This window comes from Polyodon spathula, chromosome 14 (genome assembly GCF_017654505.1).
Source record: "Polyodon spathula isolate WHYD16114869_AA chromosome 14, ASM1765450v1, whole genome shotgun sequence".
Lineage (NCBI taxonomy): Eukaryota > Metazoa > Chordata > Actinopteri > Acipenseriformes > Polyodontidae > Polyodon > Polyodon spathula.
This window is the reverse complement of record NC_054547.1, coordinates 11,589,266-11,607,995: the sequence shown is the minus strand read 5'-3', so window position 1 is coordinate 11,607,995 and position 18,730 is coordinate 11,589,266. Positions and strand designations below refer to the sequence as shown.

At 42.0% G+C, this 18,730-nt stretch overlaps 1 protein-coding gene across 2 annotated transcripts in view; it reads left to right on the top strand.

The window, feature by feature from the left end:
* The window catches only part of hmcn1 (hemicentin 1), a 91,848-nt gene that overhangs the window by 52,055 nt on the left and 21,063 nt on the right, over positions 1–18,730 (top strand). For both annotated transcript variants that reach the window (XM_041271187.1, XM_041271186.1), the window contains exons 22-56: positions 189–372; positions 1,497–1,624; positions 2,718–2,990; positions 3,308–3,403; positions 3,630–3,824; positions 3,947–4,077; positions 4,318–4,465; positions 4,646–4,772; positions 5,474–5,628; positions 5,779–6,057; positions 6,832–7,113; positions 7,711–7,819; positions 8,036–8,205; positions 8,604–8,758; positions 8,879–9,002; positions 9,234–9,335; positions 9,502–9,678; positions 9,793–9,944; positions 10,037–10,160; positions 10,876–11,051; positions 11,418–11,514; positions 13,713–13,835; positions 13,992–14,153; positions 14,739–15,020; positions 15,227–15,394; positions 15,587–15,700; positions 15,841–15,927; positions 16,140–16,331; positions 16,439–16,612; positions 16,722–16,835; positions 16,955–17,100; positions 17,227–17,377; positions 17,663–17,863; positions 17,956–18,069; positions 18,504–18,691. In XM_041271187.1, coding sequence (XP_041127121.1) covers positions 189–372; positions 1,497–1,624; positions 2,718–2,990; positions 3,308–3,403; positions 3,630–3,824; positions 3,947–4,077; positions 4,318–4,465; positions 4,646–4,772; positions 5,474–5,628; positions 5,779–6,057; positions 6,832–7,113; positions 7,711–7,819; positions 8,036–8,205; positions 8,604–8,758; positions 8,879–9,002; positions 9,234–9,335; positions 9,502–9,678; positions 9,793–9,944; positions 10,037–10,160; positions 10,876–11,051; positions 11,418–11,514; positions 13,713–13,835; positions 13,992–14,153; positions 14,739–15,020; positions 15,227–15,394; positions 15,587–15,700; positions 15,841–15,927; positions 16,140–16,331; positions 16,439–16,612; positions 16,722–16,835; positions 16,955–17,100; positions 17,227–17,377; positions 17,663–17,863; positions 17,956–18,069; positions 18,504–18,691 — 5,600 coding nt within the window. The remainder of the gene's footprint in view (positions 1–188; positions 373–1,496; positions 1,625–2,717; positions 2,991–3,307; positions 3,404–3,629; positions 3,825–3,946; positions 4,078–4,317; positions 4,466–4,645; positions 4,773–5,473; positions 5,629–5,778; positions 6,058–6,831; positions 7,114–7,710; positions 7,820–8,035; positions 8,206–8,603; positions 8,759–8,878; positions 9,003–9,233; positions 9,336–9,501; positions 9,679–9,792; positions 9,945–10,036; positions 10,161–10,875; positions 11,052–11,417; positions 11,515–13,712; positions 13,836–13,991; positions 14,154–14,738; positions 15,021–15,226; positions 15,395–15,586; positions 15,701–15,840; positions 15,928–16,139; positions 16,332–16,438; positions 16,613–16,721; positions 16,836–16,954; positions 17,101–17,226; positions 17,378–17,662; positions 17,864–17,955; positions 18,070–18,503; positions 18,692–18,730) is intronic.

The window sequence follows — 18,730 nt, the reverse complement described above, 5'->3', positions numbered from 1 at the left end:
CTTTAGTGCATTGTGTCCTCGAAACAGAAAGAAGTGTCTTGTAAAATGACTGTATCCAAAGCTTTAACTGCTTTTCATTCTTTAAAAGACTGTTCTTGCAGAAGACCTTACATTCTAAATGTAGTTCCTATTTTTATTTCCTTGAACAATTGCAGCAGTGCACCTACTCTTTGTTCCTTGTATTGTAGTGAAGCCGAGGGTCTCTGGCCCTGGCAGGGAAGGTCAGGGGGGAGAAGGGTCAGGCGACAGCATGGTGGAGATCTCAGTCACAGCAGGGGAGGACATCACTTTGCCCTGTGAGGTCCAGAGCATCCCTCCACCCATAATCACCTGGGCAAAGGACCTGCAACTCATCTCCCCCTTCTCGCCTAGGCAAGTACCCAACATAATAGACAGCACACTGAATAAACTGCTGAAACCATTTTTGTGATGAGGGTACATTTGGCTACTCTAACTTTGTCATCAGCCTTTCCAAGCACACATTTTTAAATTATTTACCAAATCAAGTCCATGTGTTTTTTTTTATTTATTTATTTATAAATTTGGAATCAGCAATTATTATATCTTATTTTCTCCACAATTTGGAAAGCCCATTTATTTAATTTTTTTTATTTCAACCCGGCTCACCGCAGCCACCCCCGCACTGACTCGGGAGCGACGAAGAAGGACACATGCGTCCTCCGAAATGTGTGCTGTCAGCCGTCCGCTTCTTTTCACTCTGCAGGCCCACCATGCAGTCACCTCAGAGCTACAGCGTGAGAAGATCACGCAGCTCTGGGCAACATACAGACAGGCCTGCAGGCACAGTCTACAGGGGTTGCTGGTGCGTGGTGAGCCGAGGACACCCTGACCAACCTAAGCCCTCCCCACCCGGGCGGTGCATTTCCAATTGTGCGCCGCCCCCTAGGAACTCCCGTCCACGGTCGGGTGTGGAATAGCCTGGACTTGAACCGGTGATCTCCAGGCTATAGGGCGCATCCTGCACTCCATGTGGAGTGCCTTAACCGGATGCGCCAGTCTGGAGCCCCCAAGTCCATATGACTGAATGGAGGTCAGTCTGGAATCAGACCTGGTGTATCTTTCCAAAATGTATTTGAATTGCCAATAGGATGAACAGGCCACTGTCGTTTGCATTGACTTCATTGATTGTGAGAAAAAGTAAAATGGCAAAAATTACCATTTGAGAATAGACAACATAGAACAATTAAATACACTCTAAAGACAAAAATAATACTGCAGTGAGTTGGTCAATTGCAAGTGCTGTTTCCTTCTGCTTTTAGTCAGAATAGACTGCATCTGCTATTGAACATATGGTTGCAGTTGTAAGAACTGTGAATCTAATTTAAAGTGAAAGATACCTTGGTTTTCTGCTGACAGTAGAAATGAACAGTAAAGCTTTAATTGCTAACCAGTTAATTAGCACAGTCCTTTTAAATGCCCTTCATTCTAAATGTCTAAATGAAGTATCTACAGCATGTATATATTTTTACTTGCAGGCACACCCTGCTCCCTTCTGGGTCGATGAAGATTATTGAGACACGAGTGTCAGATAGCGGGATGTATTTGTGTGTTGCCACAAACATAGCTGGCAACATTACTCAGGCAGTGAAACTCAATGTAAATGGTAAGGGTTGTTGTTTTTAAATACTCCCATGGTTTTTTTTCTCATTATCCTCTGAACTTCATTGTGTATGTGTGTTTTGTGTGTGTGTGTATGTGTGTGTAAAGCTGCCGGATTGTCTTTATCATGTAGCGATGAGGGGAGATTAGCTCGCTGCTAATCTCCTTTCAACTTATTCTGCTGGGGACCATAAGTACCTCCAAAATGTATCTGCTCATAAAAGCCAGTCAATGCACACAAAGCTACTAATACCCTATTCATGTTATCACAATCACAATTTGAAAACGTCATGTGCTTTTAAATGTGCAGTATTTATGTAGTGTGAACAGTTTATCAAATAATATTGTTAACGCTGCATACCAGTCTTTGTATATCTTCTTTTTTTTATTGAAGCAGGAAACCAAGTCTCAAAAAACCTACTCAACGTATGAGCTAAAATGGCAGTCTTATGATAGATACACACATACATGGCATATCTATTGACTATTTATTAACATGTAACTACATTTAAGCAAATGGTTAATTGCTTATTAATTAAATACTTATTTAAGACGTTAAATAAGCCTTTACCAATGTATGTGAAGAACTTTTCTGAAAACATAAATGTTGCTATTTACACTTTGGAGTTAATTGCTTTGTGAATAGTGAAACTTAGTGGTGAGAGTAAGGCTTGGATTATTTCCCACACTTCTCCCCAAATTTGGCTTTAGGTTATGTGTTGTGCTCCATCCATGATTTATGCCCCACTGTTGTGTATTTATTGTATCAAGAAAGTTAAGCATCTGTTTAATATTTTGTAGAAAGCTGAAAAAAACTGTTTGATATAAATGTCCTTATGTCAAGTATTTTAATGCAGTATCTTGGTCTTTGAACATATTGTCACTGCAGATATTGTTACCCCAATAAACATGAAAAATATATTCTTAGGGCTGCTAAAAATACCAGAACTGTGACAACACTGTGTTGTCTTGTTTCCAAATGCTTTACCGTTACATGACTTCAGGGATTAATTCAGCCACAGTACATTACCCAGCAGGGATTCATTTTAGGAAAAAAATGTTAAGGCCTAAAGCTTTGATTTCTGTTCAACATTCAGTGCCTCCAAAGATCCAAGCTGGTCCTCGGGTAATCAAAGTCCAAGTTGGGCACACCATTGACATCCCCTGCATTACCCAGGGAGTTCCTCCTCCAGTAGTCAGCTGGTTGAAGCACGGCCTCGCCCTGCTGTTGGATGGATCGCAGTTCAGCAGTGCCCCTGAAGGCACTCTGACCATCTCAGGGGTCACCCTCTCTGATGGCGGGGTCTATAAGTGCATTGCCAGCAACACAGCTGGCCGGGATGAGGCAGAGATCGAGCTGCAGGTTCAAGGTGGGCTTCTTTATTTACTTTTCTGTTTAACAGCTGGCACAGTGGAAATAGTGAACTGAGTGTAAGACAGTTTTATAAGCAGGCAGCACTGATAAAGCAGAATCCTGTGAAACTTCACATTTGGTTCCTGGGGACCTTGTTTGAGTTACAAATCATGGAAACTCAGTTTTTGCATCACAGTTTCTGTATAAGCAACTAGACATAGATATCATGAAGTAACTGTCTTTGGCAGGGTGAACAGATTGAGAGATTAGTCTTCAATAGCAGGTTGAAAAATGACAGGATTAAACAACAGCTTCTGTACCCTTGTGTTATAGTTCCTCCAGTTGTTGAAGGCCTGGACCCCCCGTACAACACCCCATTCCAGGAGAGGATAGCTAACCAGCGCATTGCATTCCCCTGTCCAGCTAAAGGTAAGTAGGACCTTCAGCAGATGAGACTATTGTATATGTATGAGAGCTACAAGCTAAACCACTTATAAAATTACTTGTAGCACAACAGGTAGGTTTGGGGGCTTTATACTGATGAAGGAACTAACCTTTTTTTTTAGTTACAATCTTAGAATAACTGAGAAATAATTAAATATGTTATACAAGCCTTGTCTCTGGCATTCCTTGTAACTGGGTTACTCCATTTTAGGTACCCCAAAGCCCACCATTAAGTGGCTTCGCAATGGGCAGGAGATGACTGGCAATGAGCCGGGTGTCTCGATCCAGGATGACGGCACGCTGCTGATCATTGCCTCACTGTCTCCACACGACAACGGCGAGTATGTCTGTGTGGCCATCAATGACGCTGGCACCACCGAGAGGAAGTACCAGCTCAAAGTGCACGGTGAGCTTGTTGCATGTAACAGTTAATGCTTTTATACTTTTATACATTGAAATTATAGAATGCTTCTGTCTACCCAATCTTGACAGAGCTGTTTGCTGACCCTCTATTTTAACTCACTGCAGTTCCCCCAGATGTGCGTGATAATGAGAAGCCAGATAATGTGTCAGTGGTGGTGAACCAGCCCAGCAGTCTTTTCTGTGACGTGACAGGAACGCCTTCCCCCATTATCACCTGGTTCAAAGATGGTGTGCCTGTATGTGGTAGTCTTCTGTTTTCTGTCTTCTGTAAAACTTTACGTGGTTCGGAAACTCAATTTAGACTCTTTGGCAGATGCAGACATTACGTTTAATTATTTTAAATATCAATATTCAGGGATTTGACACAAGAAAAATCCCCCATGTGCCACCCTGTGCAGGTCTGCAATTGTGGGAATTCAGTTCACATTTCTGCTGCTATATTGTCCAAATATTGAAGGTCAGTTTATTATCTACAGGTTGTTGGAAGCAGTGCTGTTCAAATCCTCCATGAAGGTAAAACCCTGAGACTACTGAAGGCAACTACGAGAGACACAGGCCGATACAGCTGTAAGGCCATCAACATTGCCGGGAGCTCAGAGAAACTGTTTAACCTGGACGTACTGGGTAAGTTTGAGGTTGTCAGTTAGAATGTTCAGCTATCTTTTCTCTTCCTTTGTCATCCACAAACAATGCAAAACAGTGCATTCTATCATCAGACTCACCAGCCAAATCTAAAGACATGGCATTTCTGCTAAATATTTAAGCATCTTGGTGTAACAGACTGTGTTTCTCTTCTTTACTCAGTTCCACCCAGTATAACTGGTTCTGCCTTTACCAGTGAGGTCTCTGTGATCCTGAACCATGAAGCCAGTCTGGAGTGTAAAGTCAAAGGAGTCCCATTCCCCACCGTTCAGTGGTACAAGGACAACAAGTGTGTATCTGCTTCTGAGTTTGGCATGGATCCCTTTATGTAACTACTGCAGTCAACTAGCATTGTGAAAATGTTCTAATAGGGATAGGTTCCTTTTAACCACTATAAGAAATCACTTGAGTAAATATTCAGTTTTTCCATGCTTCTCCCATGATTGATCTGTGCCTTTTCCATAGTTACTATGTTAAACTTTGCATCAGAAATCTATTGTGTTTCTGCAAATATTTACTGTTTTTCTGTTTTAAGAATCTTGCATTCCCCATTGCTTCCAGACCCCCACTGCCTACGCCCTCACAATTTTGGAATGTAAACACTTTTATAGTTAATTACATTAAAGCCAACATTTTTAAAAAGACATTTGAAATACTAAAGTTATTTTAAATAGCCTGACCTTCAAACAGATTTGAAGAGTTACTTGTTCTGAACCAATCAGCAGTCAGCATTCCACCATTTGGTTCTTAGATTTCAATGGTTACCCTGGCCAGCCAGACAAGTGTGATGTTTCAGTGGATGTTATAAACACATGCTTTAGTTAGTTTTTGGCTAAAGTAATGCCATTGTATACCAGTAATGTTTTTAAAAAAGCCACATAACTAAAATGAAAACGTTATTATATAAACTAAACCTTCTGACTGTTCAGCTCAACGGGTTTCAATGAGATATTCAGAAATGTGAAATAATTAGGAAATGTTTTTGTTCAGACTGTTGTTCCTGGGAGACCCCAACATTGAAGTGTTGAACAAAGGGCAGGTGCTAAAGATCAAGAGCGCTCGTCTGGGTGACCAGGGTCGGTACCAGTGCAGTGTGGCCAACACTGCCGGGAAACAGACCAAGGACTTCAAACTGAATGTCTACGGTAAGATTTTCACTTATAGCGGTCATCAATTATAGTCCTCCAGCATCCTGGCCAACACAAGCTTAGTAAACCACATGGTTGCAAAAACATTAAGTAGTAAGTTTGAACAATCATTTTCAGATGTATCTCTGATTTTCATTTCTTTCCTAGTGCCCCCCAGTATTAAAGGGGGTAATGTGACCACGGAGCTGTCGGCCCTCCTCAACACCCCAGTGACGCTAGAGTGTGAGGCCCGAGGGGTCCCCGTGCCTGCCATCACCTGGTATAAAGACGGCCGCCCCCTCACCTCCAGTCCCCAGGCTCTGTATGTCGACAGGGGGCAGTTCCTGCAGATCCCTCTGGTGCAAGTATCTGACGCTGGCCGCTACACCTGCCACGTGACTAGTATTGCTGGGAATGCTGAGAAGCCCTATGATCTGGATGTATATGGTAACTATCCACTGGGAAAAAAAATCATATGCAGAGTTAATAAAAATAAATGCAAAAATAGATGTGTGACAGGGTAGCATCACAGACCAGGCAAGAAAGAGATCCAGAAAAAGAAGCTGCAGTTCAAGAGCTAATGAGCACATTTATTAAACACAAAAACAAACACAGCAACAAACAAACTGGCACGAGAGCCAAAATACAGATTCAAACAAAACAATACTGTATCCAAACACTGCTGTCAGGCTTCATTTTCACCTTCACAATTACAAATAAAACAGTTTAACACTAACACACTCTCTCTCTCTCTCTCTCTCTCTCTCTCTCTCTCTCTCTCTCTCTCTCTCTCTCTCTCTCTCTCTCTCTCTCTCTCTCTCTCCACACTCTCACACACACACACACACACACTCCTCTCTCTCTCTCGCTCTCTCTCTCTCTCTCTCTCCACACTCTCACACACACACACACACACAGGCTACACATACCTAACATCCTCTTCCAGACAAAGTATTTCCCCTCCCTTTAAATACATGTGGCCACTCCCCAATTAGCACTCAATTATTGACATTCCTGAGATTGCTAGTAGGGACAGATTTAACCCCATCCCTGCCAACCTTACATTCCCACAAACACACTATTTGGGCTTCTACCCTGCCACAAGATGCCTATCTGTTCCCAGTGTGAAAATAGTGAAATTAGTGCATTGCCTGTTTAAAAACGAAAGATTTCTTAATTGGTAAGGTGTGCTATACAGTAACTTTTCCTGTTGTCCCACAGTTCCCCCCACGATTGAAGGGGGCTCGGACGCCCCCAAAGAGAAGAAGGTGTTAGTCAGTAACTCAGTGACACTGGAGTGTGAAGCAGGGGGGCACCCGCCACCCACGCTGACCTGGCTGAAGGATGGAGCGCCGGTCAAGACCAGCGGCAATGTCCGAATACTCAAGCGTGGGAAGAAAATCGAGATCCTGAATGCAGCTGTGTCGGAGTCCGGGAGTTACACGTGTGTGGCAACCAGTGTTGCTGGTGAAAAGGAGATCAAATATAACGTCAATGTTTTAGGTAAGTTATGCCTTTTAGAATCTTTAAACTATGGTGATGAAACAGTGGTAACAAAGATTAAAACAGACACTCTTGAATCTGGTACATCTGAATCGTAAAGGTTCAAGTCCAGGCAGATCCTTATCCAAGCCTTCGAAAGATGAAGATTTGGATCATCAGGATTTTGTCTCAGACTGTATTTCATTACATTTCATTTGTTGTTTTTTTTCTGGCCATCGATAATGTTTATTCAGTTCTCATGCATGACAATGGCATGACCTAATACAGTACATTATTTTAACAACGCCTTGACTTTCCTGTTGACCTCTATGTAGAAAAATATCTGCTAACAGAAAGTCATTTCAGGTCAAATCATGGATTTGGGTTGTCTGCATGGCCTCCTATCCATTAACTTCACAGTTTACTTAGGTTTTCATTTTCATACGAATGAAATATATTGTAATTCCATTAGTTTTTAAAAAAAAGAAATTGATTGTGTAACTTTCGCACCAGTTAAAACATTTCCGTCTCAGTGACTATGATGTAGGCTTGGTTTGCCTTCAGATAAACTTGTTTAGCTTGATGGGTGCCTTCTTTATTTCTCTTTTCTTTATTTAGTTCCACCATCTGTAGAAGGGGGGGATGAGACCACAGATATTACTGTCATCCTCAACAGCCCACTGGAACTGGAGTGCCGTGCGAGAGGAACACCACCACCTCACATCACGTGAGCCATCCTTTTTATAATTCTGTATTATATTGTGACATGATGTCTCTAGTATGGACCTGTTGAGCAGTGCATTGCTCAGTACATAGAATAGTGGAATAAAATAGCGTAACATATATTTTATGAATCTGTCTTCCTCTCTTCTGGGTCCCTGTTGGCCTTCTGTGGTTGAAGCTTTTTTTTTCTTGGTGGTTGTTCTTGGTTCCATCGCTGTAGGTGGCTGAAGGACGGTCAACCAGTTAGACAGAGGCAAGGGGTGAAGATTGTGTCTAATGGGAGCAAGCTGTTGATCTCTCATGCCCAAGTCTCGGACACTGGGCGATATCAGTGTGTGGCCACAAATGAAGCCGGGGACCATATGAGGGAGTTTGATGTTTCTGTTCTTGGTATGACAAATCAGTTAACTTGTAATATTTTTGTTGAAACACGATAGATAACAACATTCATTTTATGTCAGGTTTCTGAACTATTTCTAAACATTTTTTATTTTTTTTTACAAACACTGCTTTCTTATTAAAGGGAGTAAGTGCAGGTCATTTTTTAAATTTTTTTGGATATGCACAGTTAAGGACTAGGAATTTGCAAATCATAATTACACATACTTACGCAATACTTGTTGCAGTTTTACAGTTCTAACTATTTATTAATAAGTGATTTAGGGCTTTTCAGCGCTAATAAACTCATGTGAAGCCTGAAGTTACAGGGAGTGCATTCTTACAGAGAGCTTGTCTTATCCTGATGAATGATTTTCAAATAAATAGCTGTTCTTTGTACATGGATGCAGTTCCTCCCAAAATCGAGTCGACAGGACCTTCAGAGCGCTCTGTGGTGGTACACAAACCCATAACTCTGCAGTGCGTGGCCAATGGCATTCCCAATCCAGCAATCACCTGGTTAAAAGATGAGCGCCCAGTCAATACTGCCAGTGGACACATAAAGGCAAGTAGGATTCTAGATCACAGTGCCCCCCTCACACCAGGGTTATTGCAGTTAAATTCTAACAGTTAGATGGCAAGGATAAAATATTTCTAATCCTCTGTCTTTGGTTGTGTTCTCCAGTTAGAGTCGGCAGGAAGAGTGCTTCAGATAGTGAATTCTCAGTTGGAGGATGCAGGCAGATACACATGTGTGGCAACCAATGCTGCTGGAGAGGCACAACAACACATCCAGCTCAACGTGCAAGGTAAGAACCCTTCATTGCTGCGTTTTTATTAAGTGATAACAAGCTGTCTAAATGTGGATTGGCTTTAAAAGTTCTTCAGATTGTTCTTATAAATCATGTAATGTCAGTCAGATTATGTGAGCATTACATGCAGGGGATGTATAATTAGCAGGGGGTAATGATATACAATAAATAAAACTATTACTTGTTTTACACATTACAACTAACGTGTCATTTTCCCCCATCCACAAGAGCCCCCCACTATAGAAAATGGAGGAGAGACTCTGAATGAGACTATCATCATTAACCATCTGATCCAGCTGGAGTGCAGGGCATTTGGAAATCCTTTGCCAGGTAAGAGGAATGTGCTGTGCTGAACTCATTTCTTTGTTATGTACCTAAGGGAGAAAAAAAAAAATCACAATTTGTCTCTCCATATGTTTCAGTGCAGCCAGCAGCAGGGTGTGTCCTTATAGCAGTTACAAAGTGTTACATCTCTGTTTATTGTTCCATTTGTCAGCTATCACCTGGTACAAGGACAGCCGTCCCATCACCAGTGCTGCTGGGGTGACGTTACTGAACCGTGGTCAGATACTCCAGATAGACAATGCCCAGATGTCAGATACAGGGATTTATAAATGTGCTGCCATCAATGCTGCAGGCACTACTGAGCTCATCTACAGCCTCCAAGTGTATGGTGAGTAACTAAGACAGCAGCATATAAGCCATTTATTTTCGGTACATGTATTTGATTTGTGCGTGTATGTTTCTCCTGGCTGTCTGGCTCATGGTTGCGTCTCTCCTCCTGCAGTACCCCCCTCAATCTCAGGCAGCAGTGACATGGTGGCAGTGGTTGTAAACAACCCTGTGAGGCTGGAGTGTGAGGCAAGAGGCATTCCAGCCCCCAGCCTTACCTGGCTCAAGGATGGCAGCCCTGTTTCTGGCTTCTCTGATGGAGTTCAGGTAAAAAGTCTTACTGTATTCACCTATTAATTCACTTGACTTCATCTACAGTTAAGTGATGGTACTGTTATTTCCCACTCAATGATTCCCAGGTTCTCTCTGGAGGCCGAGTGCTGGCCATCGCAAGCGCTCAGATCAGTGACACAGGGAAGTACACCTGTGTGGCTGTGAATGCAGCCGGAGAGGAGCAAAGAGACACTGACCTTCGGGTCTATGGTGAGTGTGTGCTCAGAGAATCAGTATTGGCAAATCAGTGTGTACAATACAGTTTATTATCTTTATTTTTTTTTTTTTAAATAACTTTTTAATAACTTGACTGCAACACTGAAAACGTAATATGGCATCTATAATTAACATTAACCACAGACTGTTAGAAATTGTATTTTGCACCACAGTAAAGCATTTTTCATAAAATGATTTCTGTTTGATGAAAGTAAATATTCACATATGTTTGCTGGGGCTTTGTAGAGATCAGAGGGGGTGTCGACCAAACTGAAAGCATATTTGTAAATGTCTGGCTGATTGGCAAGTGATTGGCTCCCTCCAAAGGCAGCACATTTTAACATTCTCCAGTTTTTCAAAATAGTTATTATTATTATTATTATTATTATTATTATTATTATTATTATTATTATTGACCAAGAAGAGCTACAATTTCTAGATGTATTTTGGTCAAGTTTTAGATGTAAAAAAAATAAATAAAATGGAACAAGAGCTAATTACAAAACATGTAGTGTAGACTATCTGTAAGCTTGTCAGGGATGTGAGGAAAGCAGAGTGTTTGATGTGCTTATTGAAAGGCACAGTTATCTTTGGAAGATAATGTGCATCACAGGAGGCCAAAGCAAAGTGTACCAATAAGTAAAATGTATTACATAGCTTTTATTTATGTATGGAAAGATAAGTCATTTTTTTGGGGTGTTTCTTGCAGTACCGCCAAATATCATGGGGGAGGAGCAGAACGTTTCTGTTGTCATCAACCAGGTTGTAGTACTGCAGTGTCAGAGCAACGCCATCCCGCCGCCCACTCTCCGATGGCTCAAGGATGGGCGACCGCTCTTTAGGAAACCTGGTCTCACCGTGTCAGGAGATGGAAGCACCCTTAGGGTAACTGTCAGCAATAGCTGTGTCTTCAACTTTGTCAGCAAAATACTGAAAACACAACATAATGCAAATCTTTATATGATTCAAGGACTTTAGGAACTTGCAGACTGAGTCATGGAATTAATGTGAAGATAGGTAATGTGTAAAGGCCATTTACCGCACAGTAGATTTGCCAATGTCATGTTAGCGTGATAATATTTTACTGGGTTTGGATTTGAAAACAAGAACTTACAGTGGTCAAGTAATGTGGAGAGAATGCTCACGTGATTTTAACTGCCAGGTTGAAGGTCATTGCAGGGGCTGGTTAACTTTAATAATCTTTCTGCAAAAATACATAATATCTTATTTATTAATGTATTTATTTTCCAGATTGATGGAGCTCAAGTCCAGGATATGGGCCGGTACACATGTGAAGCTACAAACGTTGCTGGAAAAACAGAGAAGAACTATAACCTGAATGTGTGGGGTGAGTGTGTTTCTAACAAGAAATCTGAGAGGCTTGAGTTGTAATTTAATGCAGTAAGACAGAGCAGCACAGGTGTTTATTTCCAGGTCTGTCACAAGGTATAAGGGTATATATATATATATATATATATATATATATATATATATATATATATATATATATATATATGACAGATAGATCCAGTGGCTGAACAAGTACAATCATGATAACTGGAATAGAAAACTGTGGACAAGTGTGAACATTCTATGGTTAACATTGGCTGGACAAGGACAACCAGAGCTGGAGCTAGAGCTTTGGCTCTAGACATTACGATCACACAATTTTATACAATTGGCACCAAAGTTTATTTCTCCACTTCAAGGACTTCATGATTAGATTACTCATAATGATAAAGCTATGCATGACTATTAACCATGTTCATGAAACGTTAACCCCACTCTTATTTTAACTTTTCCAAACTATTTTCATTTATTAATTAAAATAAGCCTTGAACTGTCCTTGATTATTGGTATTTGGAGTTTCTTCTTGTACTGTATATTAAAACTCTCTAACCCCTGCAAATATTCTTTGTAGATAAAAGTTCAATAAAGACTTCTTATTTTTTTTAAATGACTTCTAGATGTCAGTTGTCGATGTAGCTTGCACCCCCTGGTATAGTAGAGCATGTATCAACAGGCAGAGCAATGTTTTCTTTACTGGCCACAATACCACAGAACATGCTGCATAGAGTGCTGACATATTAGGCTGAAACACTGAGACCTCTTACTAGATACAGATGTTCTTCAAGCGGCAAGCGTTGACATGTCGCTGCCATCTGAACCATTTTTCAAATTATGTCATTATTATGTTGCCGTGTCATTGCAGCTTGATGAGATAATTCTAGTCAACTATGGCACTGTAATGATTTAACATTCATTTTTACAATCATCGACATCTCACTAAGGGCTACTTTGGCAGAGGCTCAGCTAAAGTTCTGCCTCCATAATTCATTTAACTGTAACCTGCTGGAAGTTCTGTTTGTTTGACGCTGACCGTCAAATGCTGGAAACTGAAACACATGTTTGATAGTTTCTCCAAAGTCAACAAGTTTCTAAAAATCACAGTCATTTTGCATTGTTACACTGCAGATAACAGTCGAAAGCAACTGACAAAGCAACTTAGTCTGGCAGTTGCTGAAAATTCTCTTGAGAAGCAACAAAGAAATGACATTTTAACATTCTCCAGTTTTCCAACAGAAAAATGATTATTAATATTATTGACCAAGAACACCTAAGCTAAGATTTCTAGATTTGTATCACTGGGCTATGATCTCGTACTAGCCTATAGTTATGCAAACACAGGAGCTGTGTTTTAGCAGCCTCACTGTTTAAAATGGGGTTAGTGACGATCAGGAAGATATTTCATATTCCTTTAACTGAATCCCCCCTGTCACAGATCTGTCCCTTCATCAATGTTATGCTGTGGATTACGGATACCTGTACTATACCTCAGTTTACCATTCTACTGATCTGAGTTCAAGCTCCTTGTCTCTCCATCAGCAACCCATTTATCTTGCTCTCCAATTGCTGACCCAAGTCTCCTGCCAGCTGCAGAAACAGACAGCTGATTGGTTCAGGGAACAGAATGAACAGAGCGACTGCAAGCCAAGGAAAGAAGTTTTTACTCATGGACAGGGAAAGAGAGAGTGCTTTTTTCTGGCACATTGGTGGGAAACATGATCAAATGTTTAGAAAGTGTATTTTTGTGGTTTTTATGCAGGTGAGGGATTTACTCTCTGGATCTTGTTCAGGCTGCTGGTTGCCAGCACTCTAGTCTAAGGCTGCTTGCAGTTTCAGGTTTGGAAAGCAGAGTGATTGAATGTATAGTTTGGTAAAAGCAAACGTCATGTGCAAAAACATGGACAGTTAAGACAGGTAATGTTCAGTTGTAATAAGAGGTTGTATTAGACTATTTAACATTTACACACTGAATTGAACTATTCTGATGAACTGGTTGATTTTTTTTGATGCAGCTGCATTTGGAGCAGTTAAAAACAAAAGCTTAATCAACAATAAATAGACTCATTTACTTGTATTAAATGTCACTGTTCCCCAGTATAACCATATACAGTGCGAAGCCTGCATTGTCTGCATTTCATTTTCCACACCACTTGTTGAACAACTTGTTATCAACAAACATGACATCCTTTCTATTCTCAGTTCCCCCAAGTATCCGGGACTCCGATGATGTCTCTCAGCTCACTGTGACTGAAGGCAGCCTCATAACGTTAGTTTGTGAGTCCAGCGGTATCCCTCCGCCCAGCCTTACCTGGAAAAAAAATGGTAAGCAACACCTGGATGCATTTCTACTAAACCTAGTATGTGAATTAGAAAAGGCACCAGGCAAATACAATGTATTAATTAAAATGGTATTGCTTGGATTGTTTGGGTGAATTACCATCCAATAGAAGAGACTTTCCTGACTCTGAGTGTGTGCAGGTGCTGTGTTGAAAGCGGATTCCCGAGGCAGGGTGAGAGTGCTGTCCGGAGGAAGACAGCTCCAGATCTCCAGTGCTGAGAAGTCTGATGCTGCCTCTTACTCCTGTATGGCTTCCAATGTGGCTGGGGACACCATGAAAGAATACAACCTGCAGGTTTATGGTATGGAAGACTGTGCAATTACTTAAAACAATGCACAATTCCAAATTGACTGGGGAGGTAGCACTGCATTCGTGGCATGTAACCAGCTACCTTCTGTACTTTGCGTCAAGACTTACTATGCTTATCACAGTAATAGTATGATTTATATCTTATTGTAATGCAGAACAAATGGAAAACGAGATTTATGAGTTGCCAGGTGTTTGCAATTAAGAACTTTTTGGTGCAATTTTTTTCAATAAAAACAGAAAAACAAGGTGGCACTTGAAAAAGTTGGGGTTGGTAATTACTTGAATTAAACTCCAGGAAACTCCAGGTGCTGTAGGTCATAAATTTATGAGTGCACTTCCCTCTCAGCTTAAGTTAGGGTAGGGGTGTCCAAAGTTGGCCCTTTCACTCCTGGTCTTAGTTCCAACCCTTAACTAAATTGCTTAATTGAACCAATGAAACCTCCATCCAGACCCTGAGGTAGTTCATTGTCTCATTGACCCTCCAGGACTGTGATGGGACGTCCCTACTAGGGAATGATACTTTTCAGTAGTGTTGCTTAGAGGTCTAAACTGTATAACTTTTGTTTACATACTTCAGTCCGGCCTACGATCTTGAACAGCGGGAGCCGCCCGAGTGACGTGACGGTGACGCGCAGGAATGATGTCACGCTGGAGTGTGAGGCACAGGGGATTCCGCAGCCCACGGTGACTTGGCTGAAGGACGGCCGGACCCTGGTAAATGGTAGAGGGGTCCTGATTCTGAACGAGGGCCGCCTGCTGCAGATCAAGAACTCCCAGGTGCCTGACACAGGCCGCTACATGTGTGTGGCCGTGAATGTGGCTGGACAAGCTGACAGGAAATACGATGTCAGTGTCCACGGTGAGTACATTACAAAGTAAAAAAAACCCTAAAATGTTTCAAATGTAATTTGTTGTGCCTTTGAAAAGCTTTACATTTTATTTCATTTTTTTATACCCGAATTGTAACGTTAGATTCAGTGTTGAAACCCAACATAAATCATGTTTAAATCAAAAATGAGTGCGATGTTAATGAGAACAACTTGCTCGTCTGTTTGTGCTTGTCAGTGCCTCCTAGTATCAGTGGAGATTTGAAGACAGCAGAAAATGTCAGCGTGGTGGTAAAAAACCCTGTGGCCCTGTCTTGCGAGGCCTCTGGCATCCCACTGCCTGTCATCACCTGGCTCAAGGACGGGCGCCCCATCAGCCTGTCCAACTCCGTCAGGATTCTCTCTGGTACGTCCGCAGCTCAACCTCACACACTACAGGCTACAGATACAGGCATAGGAATTCCATGCAGTTGAACTAAATATTAATACAGCTGATTCTTACTTTGAGATCTAATTGTTATCAGTGTATATCCCCTACTGGGAAAGGTAGTGATTGTTTTAGCCCTCACAATGATGCAGACCTCATGGTTTTGGGCAGGTGGCCGGCTGCTGCGACTGATGCATGCTGCCGTGGAGGATGCTGGGAGGTACACGTGTGTGGTGTCCAACACTGCTGGTGAAGAGAGGAAGAACTTTGACCTTGATATCCTGGGTATGTGTTCAATCAGAGCCACTTGCTTGAAAGCATAAACCAGTAGAGAACAGCTAAAGAAAAGAGTGTTCTTCGCTGTAGAACTGAGTGTGACATGATTTGTAAAGATTTTGAACTGTTCTTTTTTTCCCCCCAAATAGTTCCACCAAGCATTGGTAATGAAGAGAAGCTGGAAGATGTGAAAGTGAAAGAGAAGCAAGGCGTGACATTGACGTGTGAGGTTACAGGTAAGTTCTAGTCTTTGATTAGCTTGCAGCACAACCAGGCCAGATATTGCAGACTTGCTACAGTAATCACTAAACAAAATGTAATTTAAAGATCTCTCATACCGAATGCATCATGCTGTACATGCTGTATTTAATAATGAATTTCGCAACATCTACATTGTTCTCCGGCTGCACTAACTCCCTTTACATCTTGCTGTGTGCTCATCTTGCAGGTAATCCTGTGCCACAGATCAGCTGGCAGAAGGATGGGCAGCCCCTGGTTGAGGATGAGCAGCACCAGGTCCTGTCTCATGGACGCTTCCTGCAGATCTCCCACGCCCAGGTGGCAGACACGGGGAGATACACCTGTGTGGCATCCAACACCGCCGGGTACAAGAGCAAGAATTTCAACCTCAACGTGCTGGGTAGGGTTCCTAAAGATGTCGCCCTTTAACACTCTAGAACAGTGACACAACCTCCCCAATACCCCACTACTAGAATCCTCTCTAGCAGTTTGTTTTTCCTTTGGCAGTTTCTCCCACGATAGCTGGAGTGGACGTGCAGGGGACCCCTGAAGATGTGACGGTGATTCTGAACAGCCCCACCTCCCTGGTGTGTGAGGCACAGTCCTACCCACCTGCCACCATTACCTGGCTTAAGGACGGAGCGCAATTCGAATCCAACAGAAACATCAGGGTTCTACCAGGTGAGGAACGTGCTCAAGCAATGCTTCATTAAAACAGGGTTTCCGTTATAGGCCAGGACAGGGTCTCATCAGCATCCTCACTAATAAGCCTAATGTGTTCACTAAAAAGGTGGACGCACCCTACAGATTCTGAATGCCCAAGAGGAGGATGCTGGGAGGTATACCTGCGTGGCCACCAACGAAGCTGGCGAGACCCTCAAGAATTATGAAGTCAAAGTTTATAGTAAGTACCTTATCCTGGTTATTCATATTATATGTACAATCTATTATGAGAACCCAATAGCAGCATGTTTGTTATGAAACAAAAATCGTAGTTGCTTCACTGTGTATTTATTTTCCCAGTCCCCCCTGTGATAAGCAAAGATGACCTCCCAGGTATTGGCCTCTCTCCAAAGGAAGTGAAGATAAAAGTGAACAACAGCCTGACTCTGGAGTGTGAGGCTCAGGCTATCCCCACTGCCACACTGAACTGGTACAAAGATGAACAGGTAAAGGTTTACACAACACATAACCAGCAATGCTATCACTTGGCCAGTTTTGGAACAAAATTATTATTATTATTATTATTATTATTATTATTATTATTATTATTATTTATTTTTGATCTCTTGCAGCCCTTGAGAGCAGATGACCATGTTACAATCACAGCAAATGGACGTATTCTCCAGATCCGGAAAGCCCAGGTGTCAGATACCGGCCGCTATACCTGCGTTGCTTCGAACATCGCTGGGGAGGATGAAAAGGACTTTGATGTAAATATACAAGGTAAAATGTGTTCATTATATGAAGTGCTGCTCCTAAGCACTCAACTCTGCTGCTGAAACAGATATTGCCTTTTTTTCTGTTTGAATTGAGTGAGCTCCCTCTTGTGGTTTGTGTGGGTGTTACTTGGGAACATGTGTATATATTACGTGAACTATAACCACTTAAGTTTCAGTTTCGTGATTTTTGGGATTTTATTAAGGTCACTGGGTACACTAATCGCTGTTGCTTTCTAACTAGCTGGTAGAACTGTTAATGACAAATAAATATGCTCTTTTTGACCTGCAGTCCCCCCAAGTTTCCAGAAACCTACAGCAATCAAAGACACAGCTTCTGTGCAAAGTATCAGTGGCACTGATATCAAGGACGTTGTCATTAACAACCCCATCTCCCTTTACTGTGAGACCAACGCCGTGCCCCCACCCACTCTGACCTGGTACAAGGATGGCAAACCCATGACCTCTAGTGGCAAAGTGCTGATACTGCCAGGTAAAGGATGAGAGCCAAGATCACATTGTTGTTCTTGAATGGCAAACGCCTCTCATTTGTAATATTACTTCTCTGTTGTCTCTTCCGTTAAGGAGGCCGGGTGTTGCAGATCCCCAGGGCTCAGGCAGAGGATGCTGGGAGGTATACCTGTGTGGCCACGAATGAAGCGGGAGAGGACTCCATTCAGTATGACGTCAGAGTTCTCTGTGAGTAAAATCAGTGATAGAATATTGTTGGCTGTCATTTGCTAAATAGTGTTGGTTTGGAGTTTTGAAAGGACCGCCTATGAACACCCATGGTAAAACTACAGTTGTTTTATAGTATGTTTACTGCATAGAATACTTGTTATGGAGTATAATTCAGATATATAGCTGATTGCTGAGTAACTTAGGTACTAGTTTGGCTTAAAAGAGATATGACTGCCAGATTTGACTTCTTGGCACCAAAAATGTGTGGCTTCGAGGTACTGTATATTCTCCTTTTTACATTAGCAGGAGCTTTAGGTTATTTTTTTCAAAAGGCCGTGACAGCTAACCTAAACCCTAACTTGCTGTCACCCATCCTTGCACAAAAAGCAGAACCATAACTTGAAAATATTTTACCACAGAGGATTTAACGAAGGGTTTGCGTGTGTCTGCAGTTCCACCTTCCATCAGGGGTGCAGATGGAGACCTGCCAGGCGAGGTCACTGTGTTGGTAAACAAGACCGCTATGCTGGAGTGCCTGGTCGATGGCAATCCCACCCCGAAAATCTCCTGGCTGAAGGACGGTCTGCCCCTGACTGAAAGCAAGACACACAAGCTGCTGTCCAATGGAAGAACACTTCAGGTGAGCAGCCTAATCTGCTGTCAATGCCTTCCATGAACT